The following is a 19,740-nucleotide window of genomic DNA, read 5'->3' as shown; positions in this document are numbered from 1 at the left end:
CTGTTTAACCTTGCTTTTTTGGTCCCTTACTTGCAGCCACGACAGTCTCCAAGAATCCTGCATTGATGCTGGCACCTGTCTCTATGACCTCCCAGGGCCACACTTTTTCCAGGTGAAGCAATGGGATGTACATGGATGGTTATTAAATTTATTAAAGTATCGCTAATTTATATATGTGTCAAATGCCCATACTTTCAAAGTCACTGCAACTTGTATTTATTTTGCAATATTTATAAAATAACTTTTCTGAGGCTTAATAGGCAGGCTGAAAATTCTGGTTAAAATTTGGGAGGAATCAAGGGTTAAATGGCTGCCAGTCATGGAACCTTGATTAATTCCTGGAAGGTGTGCGTGTTTCTCAGGGCTGTCTGACAAACTACTGGCCACTGGGTGAAATATATTCTCTCGAGTTCTGGAGGCCAGAAGTCTGCAATGAAGGTGTCAGGAGGGCTCTGGTAGGAAAATCCTTCCTTGTCTCTTCCAGCTTCCAGTGGTTGCCAGCAATCCTGGGCAACCCCTGGACTGTGGCTGCATCACTCTGGTCTCTGCCCCTGTCTTTGACATCCTTGTCCTTCTTGAGACCCCAGTCATTGGATTTATGGTCCTTCATCCAGTTTGACATCATCTTGACTTGATTACTTCTGCAAAGACTGGATTTTCAAATATAGCAGTGGAGGGTGGGGGCAGTGCAGGAGTTTATCACATCCTTTTAAGATCCACAGGCAACCTACAAACAAGGCATTTCAGGCAGAAAATCTGAGGCTTCTCCATAGGAAGACTGGGGGCAGCCCCCAAGCTGCGTTCAGTAGAGGAAATGGTCAGTAAGGGCCTTAAGAAAAGCTGCCAATTGCCCCCAGTAGGTTCAGACCATCCTACTGTATATATTCCATTTTTTCCCATACCTTCTGAGCAATGCCGTTCCTTTGCTTCACTTGGATATTTTAATTAGTTTTGACATTTATAAAAAGTTAAAGGTGAGAGCCAGAGTAGTGTGGTCATAAAAACACGAGATCGAGCCACCCCGGACCTAGATGGGATCCCAACTCTGTAAATCACTGACTGCTGACCTCAGGCAAATGACTCCTTCTCTGAGATGCCAACATTTACAAATCAAGGCTGTGGTGAGGATTTCTTTTAGATAAAATGTAGATGCCCCTGGCACAGAACAGGTTTGCAGTATAGTCACATAGTGATAGTATTATTTCATTTGATTGGCAATGAGATATTTAGATGTAACAGAGAGAAAATTAGACCAGGATTACAACAACAGCAACAATATTTATTTCAAAACAGACCATTAGATCCTATTTATAATTTTCAAATTCATACACAGCCTCATTCCATAACAGATTTAATAAGGCCTCTAAATATTCCTCCACAAAACAGGGTACCTCTGTCTCACTGTGGAGAACCGGTCGAAAGGGAAAGAAGAAGGGACTTTAAATAATAAAAGTCTGAGCAGACCAATGACAGCAGACACTTCTAAGAGAAGCCGGGTTGTGGGGATGCAGGGCCATATGTCAGGGATGGCGTCTCACACCTCAGCCCACCAGAAATCCGCCACATTGTATTTTCCGGGGTCTTTCACTGGCTTCAGGGAAGGTGCCAGGATTGGGAGCCACTTCGCAAGCAGGCTGCACTTTGCCTTGATGGAATTGGCAGAGGGCCCTGACTCCCGGGTGATTGATCTAGAGTTTTCATAGAACTATCAGGATTCTACAATCCCAGCACCTGCTTGGCCATCTTCACCTGTGGCTGAAGTTCCTCCTGCTGTTCCAGGTCGCTGAGCTGGTTCTCCCTGGCCATCTTCCTGGGCTTTGGGAAGGTGCCACCTGGCTTAGTGGAGCAGTGATCCCAGAAAGCCTGGCCTCACCCAAGGAGGGTCACCTGGGAACTTCCCCTTCACCTCACGGGGCAGTAAAGCCTCTAGCCTTTCCGAGATTCAGAGATGCCACAAGAGTCAGAAGTAGGCTTTTATCAGTTTTTCTAACTGTGAAACGGGAGAAAATAATCCTATGAACAGAACTGCAATGAGAACGGAATGAGCAGATGGCTGCAGGGTGCTCTCCAGCTCCATAGGTTGGAATAGAGGTGCTCTCAGCTGTTTGTTGGCTCTCTTGACTGCCTATCCTCATCTATAAATGACGTGTGGACCACACAATTGGAATCTCAAAGACTGGAGAGAACCTAAATGTGGTTGGCCTTGACTTCAGAAGGCAGGGTCCTTGATGTTGGCCTCTTCCTAGTGATAGGGCTAGGGAATGTGCCATGGCTAGGAGATGTGCCAGTGGAGAAGGTCCCCCTTTTACTGATTAATCTGCAAGATGCAGGCTTTACCCTTCCCTGCCTTCCCCACAGGGTGCTGAAGAAATCAGAGTGATGTCAAGGAACTCTGCAGGTGGCACAGACCTTGTAGAGTCAAGGATCACTGGTACCAAGTCCGGCCCTTGAAGGGGAGCCTGAGGCACAGAGAAGCTGGGATCACCCCCGCCCCTGTGCTCAGCACAGGGCAGTAGGACGAGGGTCTGCCCTGTTCATCCAGTCCCCAAGCCTGAAATGAATCATAACTTCATGCTTCTTGGCCTCCATCCCCCAGTGGCTCCAGGCCACAACAGAGGGCCCCTGACTCCCTGCTGGGGTCCTCCAGGGAGGCCACCTGGTTGGATGAGGTCACAGATTTTTAAACACGTTTTGATTGTTTATCTCTCTGTGGCTTTGGTCCAGGCATCACATCCTTGTCCCCAGCTGAGCCTGGCGGTGGCTTGCTGCTGTTGTGCTGTCTCAGGATGGGTAAGGAGGACAGACTGCTGTCATGTTCATTTGTACAATCTTGTACCTGTAGTGTCCGGGCTCACCGACAGACCATATCTACGCAGCTAGTAGAAATCCGCTGTTCAACATTGAATGTGCAAGGGAAGGGGCTGTTTTGCATTTTGATTTAGTGCTTGGTAAATCCAGAGCCTGATTACCTCCCTGGAACCCCAGTCCTGCCCCCTCTTAGCCATGTGCCCTCAACCTGCCCTTCTTCACCTACAGCAGGTGGAAATAAAAGTACTTGGCTCAGAGGATGGATGTACACACTGCCTGGCATAGAGTGGGCTCCCCAAGAAAGTGTGCCCCCATGGCCCTCTGCTCCATGCAAGCCACTGCCCCACCAGGATACATTGGAGAGACACCTCAAAGACACCACGTGCAGAAAGCACCCCCTCACAATTACAGGAGCAGTGTGAGCTGCTTTTACTTGTACTGGAGTGTGAGCCCCAGGAGGAACAGGGGCTTGCTCCTGGCTGTGCATCTGACCCTGAATAAACATCTGCTAAACAGCTGGGGTAAAGCGCATGCAGCACAAAGAGCCCAGAATCTAGGGGATGGAAGGTTAGACTTTAAGTCCTTCATATTCCAGTTCAGAGCTGTGGATGTTGGAAATACTAATAATACGCACCTCAGGAAGTGTGGGAAGTAAAGATCAAAGCAGTGACTCCTAACCAGGGGGACCTGCCTGTTGGGGAACATCGGCCAATGTCTGAGGCTAGTTTGGGATCGTCACAACTACAGAGGTGCTACCTGTATGTACTGGGCAGAGGCCACAGATGCTGGTGAACATCCTACAATGCAAGGGACAGTCCCTGCCTCAAAAAATTGGTGTCAGTAGTCACCAAATGTCAATAGGACCGAGGATGAGAAATCTAGATCAAAGAAACAGGCTCTCAAACCATAAAATCACATATGAATGTCACCTCTTATTATTAATAATACTATTAAGTATAACAAATGCAGTATTCGATTTTTTAAATATAATGTTTTCAGGGCCTTCAAATGTAGCTTTAATGTGATTTTAAGCACGTTGACTTCTTTACAAAATATCACAGATAGAAAATTCAGCTCCTGAAACTCCGTTCTCACCAGGGGCTCCTTATCCTGGAAAACTCTGTCATATGCTATTGAAAAGACCTTTTGGAAAAACTGCACTCATATCTTTAGCCAAAAATAGGAGGACACAACCCATTAGTATTTCTCAAACTAGTGTAAGCGTCAGCTGCCAAGGCCCTGGAAGCAGATGTTTCACCTGGTGTGGAGGCCTTCAGCCAGTTGAGACCATAAAACAGTAATAAGCTGTGCTTCTAGAAAATTAGGCAGTGCTAATTATAATTTTGCTCTCTGTTTAGAAGCTAAGGTCCAGAGAGTCAGACCCAGGGCATGTCCTCCACGTCCCCACAGCAGGCTGTGTCTGTCTGCATCCCAGCATCACCCCTGCTAGCTGACAGCATCCTGAGGGCACCAGTCCTGCTAGATCTGCTTTGGGGACTCAGGGTCCAGTCCAAGATTACAGCTTTCTGTTAAAGGACTGAATGAGAATCCCCTACAGGAGCTGGTATGGTTGCTGCCCACCCGTGTCCCCTGGGCACTACATGCTGAGGATGACTTCCTCACTGCAAGAGGGGCTGGGGGAGCTTTTCTCTGCTCAAGAGTGCATTCTAGCTGAGGAAGCACACAGGGTCTGTGCAGGGGCCAGGGAGCTGTGCAGGGGTGAGGTCCTTGGGAGCACCCTTAAGCCCGTAAGGGCTCAGAGCTGCAGGTCTCTACCCCATAGCAGGGAAGACAGAGGGCTGGACGGTTTGCAGTGTTAGGGATTCTTATGACCAGCTCAGAATCAACCAGAGGAGGCCCTGTTTGGGCACACTTGGTGTCTCTCAGGAGAAGTTCTCAAACTATGAGGTATCTGCACGACACCAAGAACATCAGATCACCAGGCCTATTTGTTCAGCTTCTGACTCAGAGGGTGCAGTATCCATTTTCTTAGGTGTTGTAACACATCACCACCATCTGGGAGGCTTACAACAACAGAAATGTATTGCCTCTTGGAGGCCAGAAATCTGACGTCAGGGTGGCGGACGGATTGGTTCCTCCTATAGGCTGAGAGAGGATCTGGTCTAGGCCTCTCTCCCAGCTTCTGGTGGCAGCTGGCGCCCCTGGCATTCCTGCCTCTGTCTCCATGTGGCTTTATCCCTGTGTCTGGGCCTTTCTTATTAGGACACCGGTCATATTGGATGACCAGCCCCCAACTCCAAAATGACATCATCTTAAATAATTACATATGTAACAACCCTGATGTCCAAACGAGGTCACATTCTAAGGTACTAGAGGCTAGAAGTTCAGTGTATCTTTTTAGGGGACACAATTCAACCCACAACAGGTGCAGCAATTCTAAATGCTAATAACACCCCCCCCCCAGTCCCCCAGGGATTGTGATGTGTGCTCCTGTGACCGGGATGCCTCCTTCTATTCACTTTTGTGGCCCTCTGCTCAGCAGGAGCGTGCAACAGTGCATGTGGAGCCGGCCAATCTGCCGTGAGCTGATGGCCTGGGCTGCCCGGGGTGGGTGTGTGGCCCCAGCCAGCATGAAGGGGAGCCCGGCTCAGCATCTCGGCATCCCCTCCCTGGTCAGGCCACTGGCCATCGGCGGCAGATGTCAGATAGGAAGGTTTAACGTTCCAGCTACTCAAGTGCCCATGTGGCAGGTGCTTCAAACACAGGGTTGCAGAACGGGGTCCCATTTTTTTCTTGGTTTAAAAAGAAAAGTCTTGGCTTGGGGCAAAGTGCCTCATGAAGGGACTCCTCACAGGCATTTGTACAGATGAGGAATTGCAGCAGCAAGGACTGTGCTGGATGTGACGTGGCTCCTTTCCCACGTTCACCGTGGAGCAGGAATAGGGTTGGACGTGGAGGGGTCGACATGGCACTCAGACAGCATCCGGCGGGACGCAGCCAGGCCCTCCACCTGGATCGCTGCATGTGGCAGGTGGGAGCTAGCCTACCAGCCAGCGGGGGCTCCCGGGGCGGGGGTGCAGCTCAGGTGAGTAGAGAGGGAGGGAGACAAGAACAGGAACCGCAGCCCCGACCCCAAGCCCACAACACCCCCTACAGCCAGCCGTCTTCTTTCCCGTCTCCTGCGGCTTCTGCACGTGCGGATCCTGGACTCCCCCCGTCTGGGAAAAGACTCTGCTCTCTTTATTTTGCCAACTCCTGTTAACTGTGCCGGCCTCACTTCAAATCCACAGCCACAGATCTCTAAGGGGTCCTCCCCACGGCTGGGCGATCTACTGCATTTCCCTGATTGATTCACTTTTCCACGTGAGAAAGAACATCATACTGGTTGAAGCCACTCTGGGGCGGTCGGTGTTCCTGCTCAAAGCAGTCAGATATGACCCATCAGTGACACAAGGAGGAATGTCTCGTTATCATTTTCATTTAGAAGTAAATAATTTGGATTCTCTGGATTCCAAATATAGCATCTTCGGGCACACAGCACAGTGGGACACGCCACTGCTGCCTGCCTGGGTCCGTCACTGCCCAGCCTTTCCAGAGGCTCACATCCGCCAGAGGTGCTCTCTGAGGACCCCTCAGTCCATGTCTGAATGGAGGAAGGGTCCAGAACAAGGCTGCCTGGAGCCTGTGGTCCACAGTCCCTGAGCTTGTTTGAGCAGAGTTTCCTGGAGCCGGATTGCTAGGCTGGGGCGGGACCGTGGGCCTCGGCCGGGAAATGATGGCGAGCTCTGGAACCACCCACAGCTCAGCCACCACCCTCCTCAGGTCTGATGGCTGTGGTCACAGAGGCCCTTCCCGTTCTGCTTGCCAGAACAGGGGGATCAGACAGATGTGATCCCCCAGCGGTGAGGCCTGCTGTTCCGGCCTGGTGTGTGTGTCTGGGCTCACCTGGGCACCCCCTGGTCAGAGAGCCATAGCTGCCCAGGACAAGTGACAGGCCACTGCTCCTTTGCCTGTCCCAGCGTCTCACAGACGATGGGGACCCTGCCCTGCCCGGCAGCCTGATGGCTGGAACCCAGACAGCCCTGAGTGGGGTCCCTCACCTTCCACCACGGCCTGCCCCCATGCATGGTCCCTGAAGTCCAACTTCTTCACTAGCTGCTGTCCCTACATTTTGCCTTCTGTGTACTGTCCTCATTCATGGCCCTCCATGCCCTTCTCCTCCTCACTCCTCAGGACTCGGGGGGGTGGGGGAGGGACATGGTGCCTTGGGAAGCTTCCCTGACACCCAGGCTGAGCCCAGCACCTGCTATCAAGGCCTGAGCGGCCGTTTTTCCATGGCACACACCGCCTCTGCTGCCGTCACCTGCTGAGCGAGAACAGCGCAGGCCTGGTGACGGCATGGGGCTCCAGCTGGGACTTACCCATCTGTTCTCCCGGACAGTAGGGAGGGTACCTGGTGGCCTCTGGAAGCCCAAGGCCTAGTTCGGTGTCGGTCAAATGAATCTGGCCTGCTGCCAGTCCTGCCTGCAGGCTTCGGCGCCACCCCTCCCCGAGTCGGTCCCAGCTGAATGAGCCCGACAGTAACCCTGCCAGGACCTTGCCTGAGCCTGCTGTTTCTTTTGCTGACCGACCCCTGGGCAGTCCCGAGGCCAGCTCAGACCCCATCCGAGCCCCATCTAACCCGGTGTTGTCCCGAGTCCCTGCACAGCCAGCCCACACCATCTCACTCCATTAAATAATAACAATAATAGTAATCTCTTCATGAGGACTCCGACCTCGTCAGGCATGGTATCCACAGCCTCATTTAATCTTACGACAACCACACTGCAAGGGAGGGATTTCCATTTTGTCATTGCTGAAAATGGGGGCTCAGCTGAAGCGAAGGAACTTGCCTCGGGTCACTGGGCGCTTCCCAGCCAGAGCTCCGAGCACTGAGCCACCTGCGAGCCTGCCCCGCTGCACCGTCATCCCGCTGTGCAGCTCGGTCGTGCCACGGCTAGCCCACTTTGCGTGAAGACCCCGGGGCCCAGCGAGGTGGCGTTAGTGCCTGGCTCCAGTGGCAGAGGCAGGATTAGCACAAGGGGCCCCCGGCTGCTTCCCTTCCAGCACCCTGGCTGGCTTCGCTGGGGGCCAGGGACCACCACGCTCCCCCGGGAGCCCCGCTGCCAGCTGGGAGGGCTCTGCTAGCAGATGCTGGTGGAGGACTTACTTCTCTCTGTTGAATATGATGAATTCTTTCCGCACAGTCTCCAAGCACTGATGGAGGTGTCCATTCTGTCAAAGAGCAGAGAGGTGGGTGTAAATGATGGAGCGCCCTCCAGGGACCCATGACAAAGGAGTGATGACGAACAAAGCTTGATCTCAATGGGACTGCCGATGCCTGGGGCCGGGGTGGGCTACACGGCTGGAGCAGCCCTGACCCTATGGGTGCCTATAAGGGGAGCCTGGCAGATGAAGAGGTTTGCCTCAATTTTAAGCCATTATATCCAACTCAAAAGTCATGTTAGAATGGAATATGGGTTGAAAATCATGAAGTTGGTTTCTCGATTGCTGGAATGTTCCTTAGGCCTAATTAGTGGGATGAGCTGGGGGCGGGGGAGAGAATTTCAAGACCACTCTGCAAAGGTGCTCATCCTCTTCAAGAACAAATGCCAAGGACAAATGCTCTGTAACACACGTCTTAGGGGCTGCCTGAATGCCAGATGTATACTGCACACCTGTGCAGAACCCCACCCACCTTTGTTAACTCACACGCAGGTGTCTCCAGGCCCGCTTCTGCATTAGGCTTGGCAGGCATAGGGCCTAGGGCCCACAATACTTCTAGGGGCTACAAAGGTGTTTTGATTTCTTTTAAAATAAGAAAGAAAAAAAAGGACTTCTAGCATTGGAAGCTATATTCATCTACATAGCAATATTGTTATAAAATATAATTATAAATATTTTTATAGGGGAATAGGCAGCTGTGGGTTGAATCATGCCCCTTAAAAACATGTGTCGAGAATATGGGAGACACCTAACTCTGGGAAATGGACAACGGGTGGTGGAAAGGGAGGTGGGCAGGGGGGTGGTTTGACTCGGTGATGAGCACTGAGGGGGGCACTTGACAGTGATGAGCACTGGGTGTTATGCTATATATTAGCATATCAAACTCCAATAAAATATATATACAAAAAAACCCCCAAACATGTGTCAAGGGGTGCATGCTCAGTTGGTTGGCTCAGTTGGTTAAGCATCTGGCTCTTGGCTGACGGGTCGTGGGATCGAACCCTAAGCTGGGCTCTGAGCTGAGCATGGTGTCTGCTTCAGATTCTTTCTCCCCTCCTCCCCCTCTGTTCTATGCCTGCTAGCTCCCTCTTTCTAGGATAAATAAATAAAATCTTTAAAAAAATGTGTTGAAGTCCTAAGCCCTGGTAATAGTGAATGTGATCTTATTTGGAAACAGGGTCTTTGAGGTTCTACTGGGATAGGACGGGTGCTAAAGCAATATGTGCTGTCCTTGGAAGAAGGCTGCTTATAGGCACAGAGACAGGGACAGGAGAGCACGAGGTGGAGAAGGAGGCTGGTACAGGAGGAAGCAGCTGCAAGCCAAAGGCATCAAGGCCTGATGGTGCCACTAGAAGTGGGACTAGGCATGAAGGACACCCCCTGCAGCCTTTAGAGAGAGTGTAGCTCTGCCCATACCCTGATTTTGAACTTCTGGCCTCCAGACTTGTGAGAGAACACATTTGGTGGTGTTAAGTCACTACATTGTGCTACTCTGTCATGGTGGCCTAGGAGATTAACATGGGGGTGCACACAGGCCAACGTGCCCAGGGACCAGGGGAGTCAGGGTGCCCCCAAAGCCTACACAGCTCCACAGTACAGTCTTTCCAAAGGGAGCCCAGACCTGCCTGGCATGGTGCGGTGTCCCCCCACGCATGGCATGGATTCTTCAGCTCCTACCCCGGGGATGCACGTGGCTCCCACTCAGGACTAGCAGCCACCTGCGTGGACAGACATGCGCACCTGCAGCAGTCCTTGGGGTCTTGAGCTATACAAACCACTCCAGCGATGGAGGCATTTCTGTAAATGAGGTGCATGGAGAGGCCAAGTGACCTGCCTCCATCTGGCTAAAAAGCAGCCTTGCTCCTTTACGTTCATGGGCATTTAGGATAAACCCCCCTCCTGGTGACTGTGCTCACCAGAGGACAGCTGTCCTTCGTGCCGTCTTTGGATCTGTTCTTTGCCAACCTCTTCTTCTTTTTGTGAAGTGGCTTGGATTCAAGGATCATTTCTTCCAGCTCAAATGTGGGATCACAATTCAATCTCCCCTTCTGAAAGCAAGTGGGAAAGCAGACTTGGTCTGTCTTGGTTCTATCCATCCTCGGGCATTCACTCATCCATGCAATCCGTCATTCATTCAACATGTAATGATTAACTACTACGGTGGGGTACACAGTTGTGTCTTTTTTTGTTTTTTCTGGGGAGGAGGAGCAACACATTCTCTCTGCAGACCTCGTTTATTCATCCCCGTATCTCTTTCCCTCCCGACCTCCCTAACCCCCTCTCCCCACACCCTTGACATCCACACAGCTCTGCAGTCTCCTCCCTGCGAAGGTTTGTTTTGCCAGGCTGAGCTGTTTCCCAATCGGACTTATCCATTTATTTTATCCCACACACATTCTCATGTCATGACTATCTTTTCTATAAATATCCTTTTAAATCATTTAATTTTAAAATGCCATTTCTAGGGGATCCCTGGGTGGCTCAGCGGTTTAGCGCCTGCCTTTGGCCAGGGTGCAATCCTGGAGTTCCGGGATAGAGTCCCATGTCAGGCTCCCGGCATGGAGCCTGCTTCTCCCTCCTCCTGTGTCTCTGCCTCTCTCTCTGTATGTCTATCATAAATAAATAAATAAATCTTTTTAAAAAATGCCATTTCTGGCCATAATCTGCCCAGTTCCCCAGGCTGGCTCCCTCTTACCCCCCATCTGGAACCAGGCTGGGCTCCACCCACTTTGGTGAGGAGGAATTTGTCCTCCTGACTTCTGTGCCAAGAACCCAAGATGCTGGTGGCTATTGTCCATCCTGATTCCCAGCTGGGGATGCTACTCCCCTCAGGCAATATAGCCTCGTGGTTATGCCATCCACAGTCCAGAGGTATAGTGGGATCTCCTCCAAAAATCTTGTCTGATTTCAGGACCAAGTCTTTCCTGGCCTGATTTATCTGTCATTCATTCATTCATTACAATGCAGGCTCTGGATACAGATTCCCTGAGGTCAATTTCTTTTTTTTTCTAAATATTTTTTTAGTTATTTATTGATGACAGACAGAGAGAGAGAGAGTGAGAGAGAGGTAGAGACACAGACAGAGGGAGAGGGGGAAGAGCAGGCTCCATGTAGGGAGCCTGATGGGGGACTCGATCCTGGGTCTCCAGGATCACAACCTGGGCTGAAGGTGGTGCCAAACCACTGGGCCACTGGGGCTGCCCCCTGAGGTCAATTTCTCACTCAGTAATCATGGGCAAGTTACCTAACCTGAGAATACTACTAACAAGACCCGCTTCCCTGTCGTGAAGCTTGTATGAGATAATGCACATGGAGTTTTTGAACAGTGCCTGGCATGCAGAGCACACTCAATCCTGTTGGACCATTATTACTCATCCACTTATATCTGTGTGACAGTCACATATTGAGAACTTCTAGTGTCTTCTAGTGCCACCCATTGCTCTGGGGTCTCGCAGGCAGAGGCCAGCCAAGGCTACATGGGCCCTGCCCTCTCAGGGGGATGCTAGATACACCGTAACAGAATGATATTAACCACTAATGTAGACCTACACACCTGTCCAGTGGAGGACCAGAGAGGCTGTGCTTCACTGCAGGGAAGGAAGTGGGGGCTGGCCTGGGGAGTGTCCCATCGGAGGCAATGCTTAAGCCTGCCTCTCTTCCAGGAGGCAGTTACCGAGACCCACACAGATCTGGCACAAAGCCTTGCAGAAGCTCAGACACGGCAACAGGGAGACTGCTTTTGGCAATTTGGGCTCCATACAAAGGACTGCATCAAGATCTCTGGGTTTCATCAAGCTGGCCTGAGCGGGGCAGAAGAGGACCACCAAGGAGGCCAGCATCTTTCTCTGGCATATCCAGAGTGTGCATTCTGAGGGAAGCTAACCAAGAGACCCAAGATCAGAACTCCAGCAGGCTTATTAATTAAAACAGCTATTATGAGCATGGTATTTACTGAGAGCTCACTGAGTCCCAGGTCCTGCTCTGAGTCTTTGGAGGCCTCTTGGCATTTACTCTTCTCAAGCTCAGTGGTGGTGGTGGGGGGGTCCCCTCATATCTTCCCAGAACAAGTGAAGAACCCCTTCTGGAGCACACCTGAGGTCCCAGAGGTGGTACTGAAGCCAAATTTCTATGGCCTGTTCACCCTGGGCAGGAGAGTCTGCAGTGTCCCTCCAGGATCCAGCCCTGGGTCACCATATGTGCCTTTGTATGTTGATTGGCTTATTGCTTGCACAAAATTCCTAGCCCACTGGTGTCAACAGGGAGCAGCTGTCCCCAGGGGGTGCTTGGCAAGGTCTGGACGTGTTTTTGGTTGTCACAACTGGGGAGCGCTACTGGCACTTTGTGGGTAGTCCAAGGATGCTGTTTAAACAGTTTCCTATAGATAGGATAAGCCCCCCCCTCCCGCCCCCCCAACCCCCAAGATTCATGTGGCCCTAAAGTCAACTGTAGCATAGTTGAGGAGGCCTGCTCTCATCTGCAAGCTCCCTGACAAGGGGCATCAACATTGTTCTTTACAAGGGTTTACCTCGAGTCATACAGAGAGCCTGCATAAGTAGGCACTCAGAATACAGGCTGGCAGGATCAGTGGGGGGATGGATGGATAGGTGGACCGACAGCTGGGTGGATGCACACAGCCGGTGTGAATTCTCCCCCCAGTGCCTGGACCTGTGCACACAGTGGGTGTGATTCAATAAAAGAGAGGAGGCTCTGTGTCCACAAAGAGCTTCTATAAGGAGAGAAGCTTCCCAGGTGGGATCTTGGAAATGAGGTCCAAATCCACATCAAACCTCTGTGAAATGTGAACCCTTTGGAGCTCATGTGGCCATGGCCAGCAGAGACCTCTCTGGCCAGCTTCTGAGTCTTCCTGTAGAGCAGGGCAGGGGACCCCGCAGAGGGGGATGGCATGCCACTGGACGAGACCCCCACTCACATTGGGCACAAAGCCTGGCGTCAGCGCCTTCTCGAACACTGCATCCCAGTTCATGTCGGCCAAGTAGGGGGCGCTCTGAACGTCACCGAGGCTGGACAGGCGGCTCTCGGGGTCCTTGGTCAGGAGCTGTGGGCGGAGGGCAAACATGCTTGCTTGAGCTGTGCGCCCCACCGAGGTTAGCGGAGACACTAAAGGTAGGAATCTAGGGAGAATGAAGGGGCCTCTGCCTCTTATGCTCCATTAATGCTGTGTCTGGGTTGCCATTGTCAGAAGTGTCACCTACACTCTTCTCTTTGTAGCGAGGGAGGAACCGAGAGGGCAGGCTGCTTCCAAACAGTCACCCAGAAAGGGGCTCTTTGGCAGGACCTGGGTTTTCAGCCACCACGCTGCCCTTGGGGACTAGCGCCCATGACATCCCACTCTCGCTGATGTCTCCAGAGGCTTCCAATTAAATATAAAAAGAATTAGCCTCCTCATCTTGAGACTGTCAGCTTGGTAACCGATGTTCGAAAGTGTAATACAATTTATCCCTGGACAGCTCTGTGGTGACCTCTGTGACCTGATGGAGTGGCCTCATTTGCAGCCAACGGTATAATTTTTAGCTTCTCCTCAAATAGAATTTCTGCTACTACGGGGTGATGCAGTATTAAAAACCAGCCACAGAGTATTACGTTGCACCCAAACGGGGCTTTCAGCTTTTCAGAAACACACTGGCTTGTCTAACACAAAGACGACTTGGGCTAACAGTGACGGTCAGGGGACCTGCCCTGGGCCTGCCACCCCTGCCCTCTCCCCAGCCGCGAGTCCTCAGGCAGGACACTGAATGCTCTGCTCCTGTTTCCAGAGCAGGAAGAGCAAAGGCAACTCTTCCACTTCGAGCTCTTGATTACGATGGGACCCAAGGGGATTGGTAAGGACCTGGCCACTGCTAAGGGGGTGTGTGGCACCCAGCTGCCAACAGGTGCCATTTGCTCCCTGCCTGCTGCCCCCTGCCCCCAGCCCGCAATACTGCAGAAATCTCCCAGCTGTTTCCAGCGTGTGAACTGTGGTCACACCAGGTGAGGACACCTAGCAGGGTCCTAGCTGCTGGTCACGGCAGTGTCCTCTTAGGGCTGCCCCCAAACAACCTGTGCAGATTTAAACAGAGACTTCACTCTGATGCCACATGGGAGTTCCCCATTCAGAAGCAGCAGTTCTCTGACTCACTGGTTGCAGGGGGGTGCAGGGAGCCTGCAGGAGAGTGCAGGGGTCTGCAGGGCGTCTGCAGGGGCGGTGCAGGAAGCCTGCAGGAGGGGTGCAGGGAGCCTGCAGTAGGGTGCAGGGGGCCTGCAGGAGGGTTCAGGGGGCTGCAGGGGTGCAGGGGGTGCAGGGAGCCTACAGGAGGGTGCAGGGGGCTGCAGGGGGTGCAGGAGGCTGCAGGAGGGTACAGGGGGCCTGAAGGGGGGGTGCAGGCAGTGGCACCTGCCTAGGGCATCCAGGTGGTTTGAGTCAGCAGTTGGTTCTTCGAAGAACCAAGTACTGAATCTCCTCTAAAGAAATTTAGTGAATCCATACTTCAACACGTCATTTAAGGCAGTGTAGAGACTAACAGCTGGCATCTGGAGCTGGGAGAGCTGGAGTGGGGGTAACAGCTGCCATGGAGCCAGGAGAGCCCGGATTCAAACCTTGCCTCTGCCCTCTGACTGCCCCAGGGCACCAACGGAAGGACTTGCCGTGTTCTCACCTGTAATAGGGGCTCCCGGGGCTGTGAGGCATGAGAAGAGCCAGCGCGTGGTCCAGAGTCGACAGTGCCCCCAGCACTGCTGGCCGCTGTTACCCCCATTCTTCTATCACACATGACTGGGTACTAACCACACACGGGACTCCATCCACCCTGAGCATCTCCGAGGATTCGGAGTCAGGAAAGCTACCTGCAGCCTCAGAAGGAGGGCACCGCAGCCGTCCTGCTTGTGCTGCTTCGGAGCCACCGGGGGAGCGGACCAAAATACAAACTACGGGGCCCCACTCCCAGAGTTTCAGAGTGGAGCCTGGGAATCTGCATTCCCACCAGCTCCCCGCTCTGGCTGCTGCCGCTGCTGGCCCAGGGGACACACTCTGAGAACCATGCTGCTTTCTTCTAGTAAATTCTAGTTCCTGGAGAAAGTCAGGAGATCCCCATTTCTTAAAGCTCAGCGACTCAAAAGACCAATTGTGGCAGAATATCAGAAAGGGAGACAGAACATGAAGACTCCTAACTCTGGGAAACAAACTAGGGGTGGTGGAAGGGGAGGTGGGTGGGGGGTGGGGGTGACTGGGTGACGGGCACTGAGGTGGGCACTTGATGGGGTGAGCACTGGGTGTTATTCTATATGTTGCAAATTGAACTCCAATAAAAAATAAATTTATATATTTATAAAGAAATTTTAAAGAGCCAAATGCATTTAAGTATTTCTATTTATTAGGAGCTTGTAGCAGAGGGAAACAAGCCTGGGGCTGTGCTGTCACAGACGTGCCTCCAGGCGGACTCTAGCAGCCAGTGGCTCTGTGATCCTGGACGCGAGACCGTGAGCGCCCTGACGATGTGTTGGCCCCCTGCTTACTTTATCAGTCCCGCCACCCACCCGCGTTCTGTTCTCTCTCATTCCTGAAAGTGCTGGCAGGCCTGCTCAGCCCCCAGGCCCGGCTGCCCCCTTACCTTCTTAAGCAGGGCAACCATGCCTTTGCACCACGTGGAGGAGTAGTGGACGCGCTCTACCTTGAACATGTTGAGGATCTCATCAATGGGTGTGGCCGAGTGGATTTCATACGGTCTCTGCAACCAAAGGATCAGACAGGGAATCAGAGAGGCCAACCGGAAGACAGTGGCCCGTGTGGTTAAAACAGTGTTATTTGTGAGAAAGTGGTTTATTCCTTCCCTTCATGTAGCAGTGGGAGGTCCTCTTTCACAGCAGAGCATGTGGCCCCCACCCATGTGCCAACAGTGACCAGGCCTGGGGGTAGTGCTGGATCCCAGCAGGTAGATGCTCTGTTATGGCCACAGGAGGTTAAATGACTTGGCAAGTTCACAGAGCTGGTAAGTTGGCGGAGGCAGGATCCACATCCAACAGCCTAACTCCTGAGTCCCTGCTCCGGGCTTGGGGATGGCTCTCACCATCCATCGGACACCCAGCATCACCTCCAGTCAAAGCCCCTACCTGCTGATGGGCCTCATGCCACATTTCCCTGCACTGGCTGAACTGCCTGGGGCTGGGAGTGGGGCAGGGCTGGAATCACGAAAGAATCACCAAGGTCCAGGTCCGGTGGGGTGGATGGGTGGGTGGGGGAGGCTGGGCTTCCACCTGCCACCCTCTCCCCTGCAGTGAGGATGCATAGCTCTGTTCTCCAATTGGCCCGCTCTGCAGAACATTAAACCCCCTGATGAATTTTTCCAACGTTGCCTGACAGTTTCTTGCTTCTAAAAACCTCTCAAAGCTTGGGAAGGCTTTCTTGACTGGGACCCTGAGTACACAGCTTGGACCATGTCTGAGCTCTGCCCCTGCCCCCCTCCTCACCAAAATTCTCTCCCCTTCTTCACTCTCCACCCAGCTTTGTGGGCTGAGATGCTTTGAGGTTTGCATCACGATCAAACGGCTCCGGGCTGGAGCAGGCAGTCATCTCTGGAGCATGTGTGGTACAATAGCTAGAGCAACTGAGAGTTGTCCACATGAACCTGATTGTCTGCTGTGGAATTCCTGCTGGGGTGTCCTCAAAGGTGGGCTTATTCTGTACTCATTTCTGTGTTCTTAGCTCTCGAGCAACCTCAGCTATCCAGCAGAGAACCCCAGGCTCAGGATGGGTGACAGTTCCCTGGAACAGAGGAGCATCTTTATCTTCACCAAATGGGGCTCCCCTGGGGAAGATGTCCACCTTCAGGACTGCCTGTGCCTTCCAACGTGCCTACCCAGAGGAAGGGCACCTGCTCAAGACTGGCTGTCTCCTCCTTCATCTGTCAATCGAATTGGGAACCTCCCCACCCTTTTGCCCTACAATATGCAGAGCAAAGCCAAAACGTGTGGACTCCCTAGAAAGGCCAGCTAAGTAGGTATGCTAACATTCTTTACATATGTCTTCAAACATTTTCTTTTACTGTCATAAGAGGTGGAGTATGGCTCTAGTAATGAACATTTTAGAATTTCCTCCTGAGGCTGCCGCCTGCCTCGGCCTTTGCAGGACACCCCCCACTCCTCACCCCAACTTCACCAGTAACAGCTACCATGATTAGAAATAACAGGAGTGAAACATCAGTTTCTGGACTGTTCTGGATTGCTTCTTTCCATCTTTTTGCCTCTGGAGAAACCATTCCTCCCATGCTGTCCCAGCTGTATGGGGACACCCAGCTGCAGCAGGTGGGAGGACCCTGGGAGATGGAGCACTCTCACCTTCTCATTTCACAAGTCGGGACAGTGAGGCTGGAAGACAAACAGTGCCCTTGCCTCGTCCCACAGAGACGCAGGTTCTCCTTCACTGCTCTTTCTCCGATGCCACCAGAGCACACCCACCATGCAGAGCGCCCAGCTCGAGAGAACAGCCAGTGACAAATGGGAAGGCTTTTCATATCACTCACATTGCATTCTGTAGTTTCTTTTTGGTTGCCTCAAGGCATTCATCAATCTGCTTTTCCATCCGCCCCCCAAACCCGCCAGTCTCTAGCTCTGTCCTCTCCACTTCTAGGGGGGAATCAGGCCAATAAGAATAGCAATGATGATAATTATGGTAACTCTGATAAAGCCAACAGTTAAATACATTCACAGATCAGCTTGCAACACCATGCTCTGCAGCTTGTGGCTCTGGGTGCAGCTGTCATCCGTTTGGGTAGCTGCAGAGAAGCCCAGCTCCTTCTACAAGAATATTGGCAAATACTGAGATCAATATTTCACCTGCTTGGGTAAAGAATTCTATTGAAGTTTGGTTCTCACTCACTGCCCTTAGGACGTGTTGACTCAGAAAACCAAGTGGCATTTCTAAGGTAAAGTAATTACATGGACTGCTGGTGAAAGTGATTTAGCAGCAGGGCACTGGATACACACATTATGGAGTGCAGGTGTGTCTCTATTCCAGGACACTCGGTTTACAAAAAAATGCCAATTTTCCAAGAAATGGAAGACAGGAGACAAGAAGTGCCACAGACTTGTTATTTGAACTGCTAGAGCTGAGCTGGGCTTTGGGGACCATCTAATCCAATGTTTTTTTTCTCCTCCAAACCTTTTTACTCCAAATCCCAAACACAGAACAGATGAAAGCGAAGAACAGTTCCTCAGGCTATGAAATCTCCAGAACCAGAAGAAGCATTTCCCCACCCCTTAGAACTGTCGAACCACCTCTGCTGGGTCCTAGAGGTCCGTAGAACAACCCACACTCCTTCCCCTTCTTTAATGGAGACATAAAACCTAGAGAGTGAGATCCCAGGGTCCGTTTCCTCCCAGGTCCTGACTCCTGGCACAGTGCCCTCTCTGTCTGCTTTACCAAGGGACAAGAAGTCAGTGTTCTCTCCTTCTGTAGAGTTTGCACGCCAACACACTCCCCGTTCTGTGGTTGAGCCCATCCAGCGGGTGCACACCCACTTCTTCCTTCCACACTGCAGACTTTAGGGGTGCTCCAGGCAACCCTTCCTCTTTATTCGTCCCCTCTCTGCACCCCCAGCCTTCTCTGTCTACCCGACCTCAAGGAAATGTGCTGAATGGGGTCAAAGACAAGTTCAGGGAGGTGGTTGGAAAGAAGCCTGGAGGGTAGAAGGTCTTAGGGCACCACAGGTGGGGTTTTGAGCTCCACCCTTTGTCTACACTCAGAACCCACTCTGTGCAATGCAGTGTGCCATGAGCCTGGCATTCAGGATCTCATTTAGTCCTCTTGGTTACTCTATGGCAGTGGTGCCCAAGCGGGGACAATTTATCCACCAGGGCATACTGGATGATGCTGGGTGACATTTTTGGCTGCCATAAATCAGCAGGGGAGATTTCTGCTGGCATCTGGTTAGGGAGAGGCCAAGGGTGCTGCTGAACATCCTGCCCTGTGCAGGGCAGTCCCCACCACAAAGAGTTCCCCAGCCTCGAGTGTCTGCAGTGCCGAAGTCAAGGAACCCTGCGCTTTGGGCTTCAACTACTGTCCTCCCAGTTGGTAGATAGGAAATAGGCTCACCCCAGATCATTCAGAGAATGTGCAGCAAAGCCAGGACATGAGCCCGGAAATGCATGATTGCAAAGGACACTCTCCCTGGACCACCGTGTTGTCACGTCCATGGGCAGCACTGCGCTGCCTACCTGGTAAACCTGAGTGTCTCCAGCTGATCTCAGAGGCTTTTAAGGACTGTCCCCTCACTGTCCTGTACTGCTGCTCAGTCAGAAATGTTTGCTGTGTCCTCCTCAGTGGCTTTTCTTCATCTGTACTCACACTGTTCCCTCCAGCAGCATCTCTGTGACCCAGCTTAAATGTCTGTTCCCTCTGAGGAAGTCATCAGCACTTTATCTCCATCAACCTGTCTCAGAGTCATTGCCAGGAGCGTAGTTATTTGACGATCATGTCTCCTGTATGCCGGACACTGCGTGTGCCCTGCCACATTTTCTCACGCCATCCCTGCGGTGGCCTCATAGTCTCTATTTCACAAAGGAGGAAGCCATGGCTCAGATGAGATAACGTGACTGATGCGAATCGGAGCACCAAGGCACCCAGAGTGTGGGAGGGAACACAGACCTCTGCTCAGCTAGCCCCTAGGCCTTCCCACCAGCACTCACTCCCCAGGCGTGATCCAGCCTCCACTCCAG

General features: G+C 52.1%; 1 protein-coding gene across 2 annotated transcripts in view; it reads right to left on the bottom strand.

Annotated features, from left to right (window-relative positions):
• The window catches only part of STK32B (serine/threonine kinase 32B), a 385,348-nt gene that overhangs the window by 12,035 nt on the left and 353,573 nt on the right, over positions 1 to 19,740 (bottom strand). The window contains exons 8-12 of one of the 2 annotated variants that reach the window (XM_072806448.1): positions 15,639 to 15,755; positions 12,965 to 13,090; positions 9,951 to 10,082; positions 7,979 to 8,043; positions 7,546 to 7,816 (exon numbers count right to left, since the gene is read on the bottom strand). In XM_072806448.1, coding sequence (XP_072662549.1) covers positions 7,810 to 7,816; positions 7,979 to 8,043; positions 9,951 to 10,082; positions 12,965 to 13,090; positions 15,639 to 15,755 — 447 coding nt within the window. In that variant the 3' untranslated portion in view covers positions 7,546 to 7,809. Of the gene's footprint in view, positions 1 to 7,545; positions 7,817 to 7,978; positions 8,044 to 9,950; positions 10,083 to 12,964; positions 13,091 to 15,638; positions 15,756 to 19,740 lie in introns of those variants that run through there. The other variant, XM_072806445.1, reaches the window with a different exon arrangement.

This window comes from Canis lupus, chromosome 2 (genome assembly GCF_048164855.1).
Source record: "Canis lupus baileyi chromosome 2, mCanLup2.hap1, whole genome shotgun sequence".
Lineage (NCBI taxonomy): Eukaryota > Metazoa > Chordata > Mammalia > Carnivora > Canidae > Canis > Canis lupus.
Note: the sequence above shows the minus strand (reverse complement) of the source record. Positions and strands in the feature narration are given on the sequence as shown.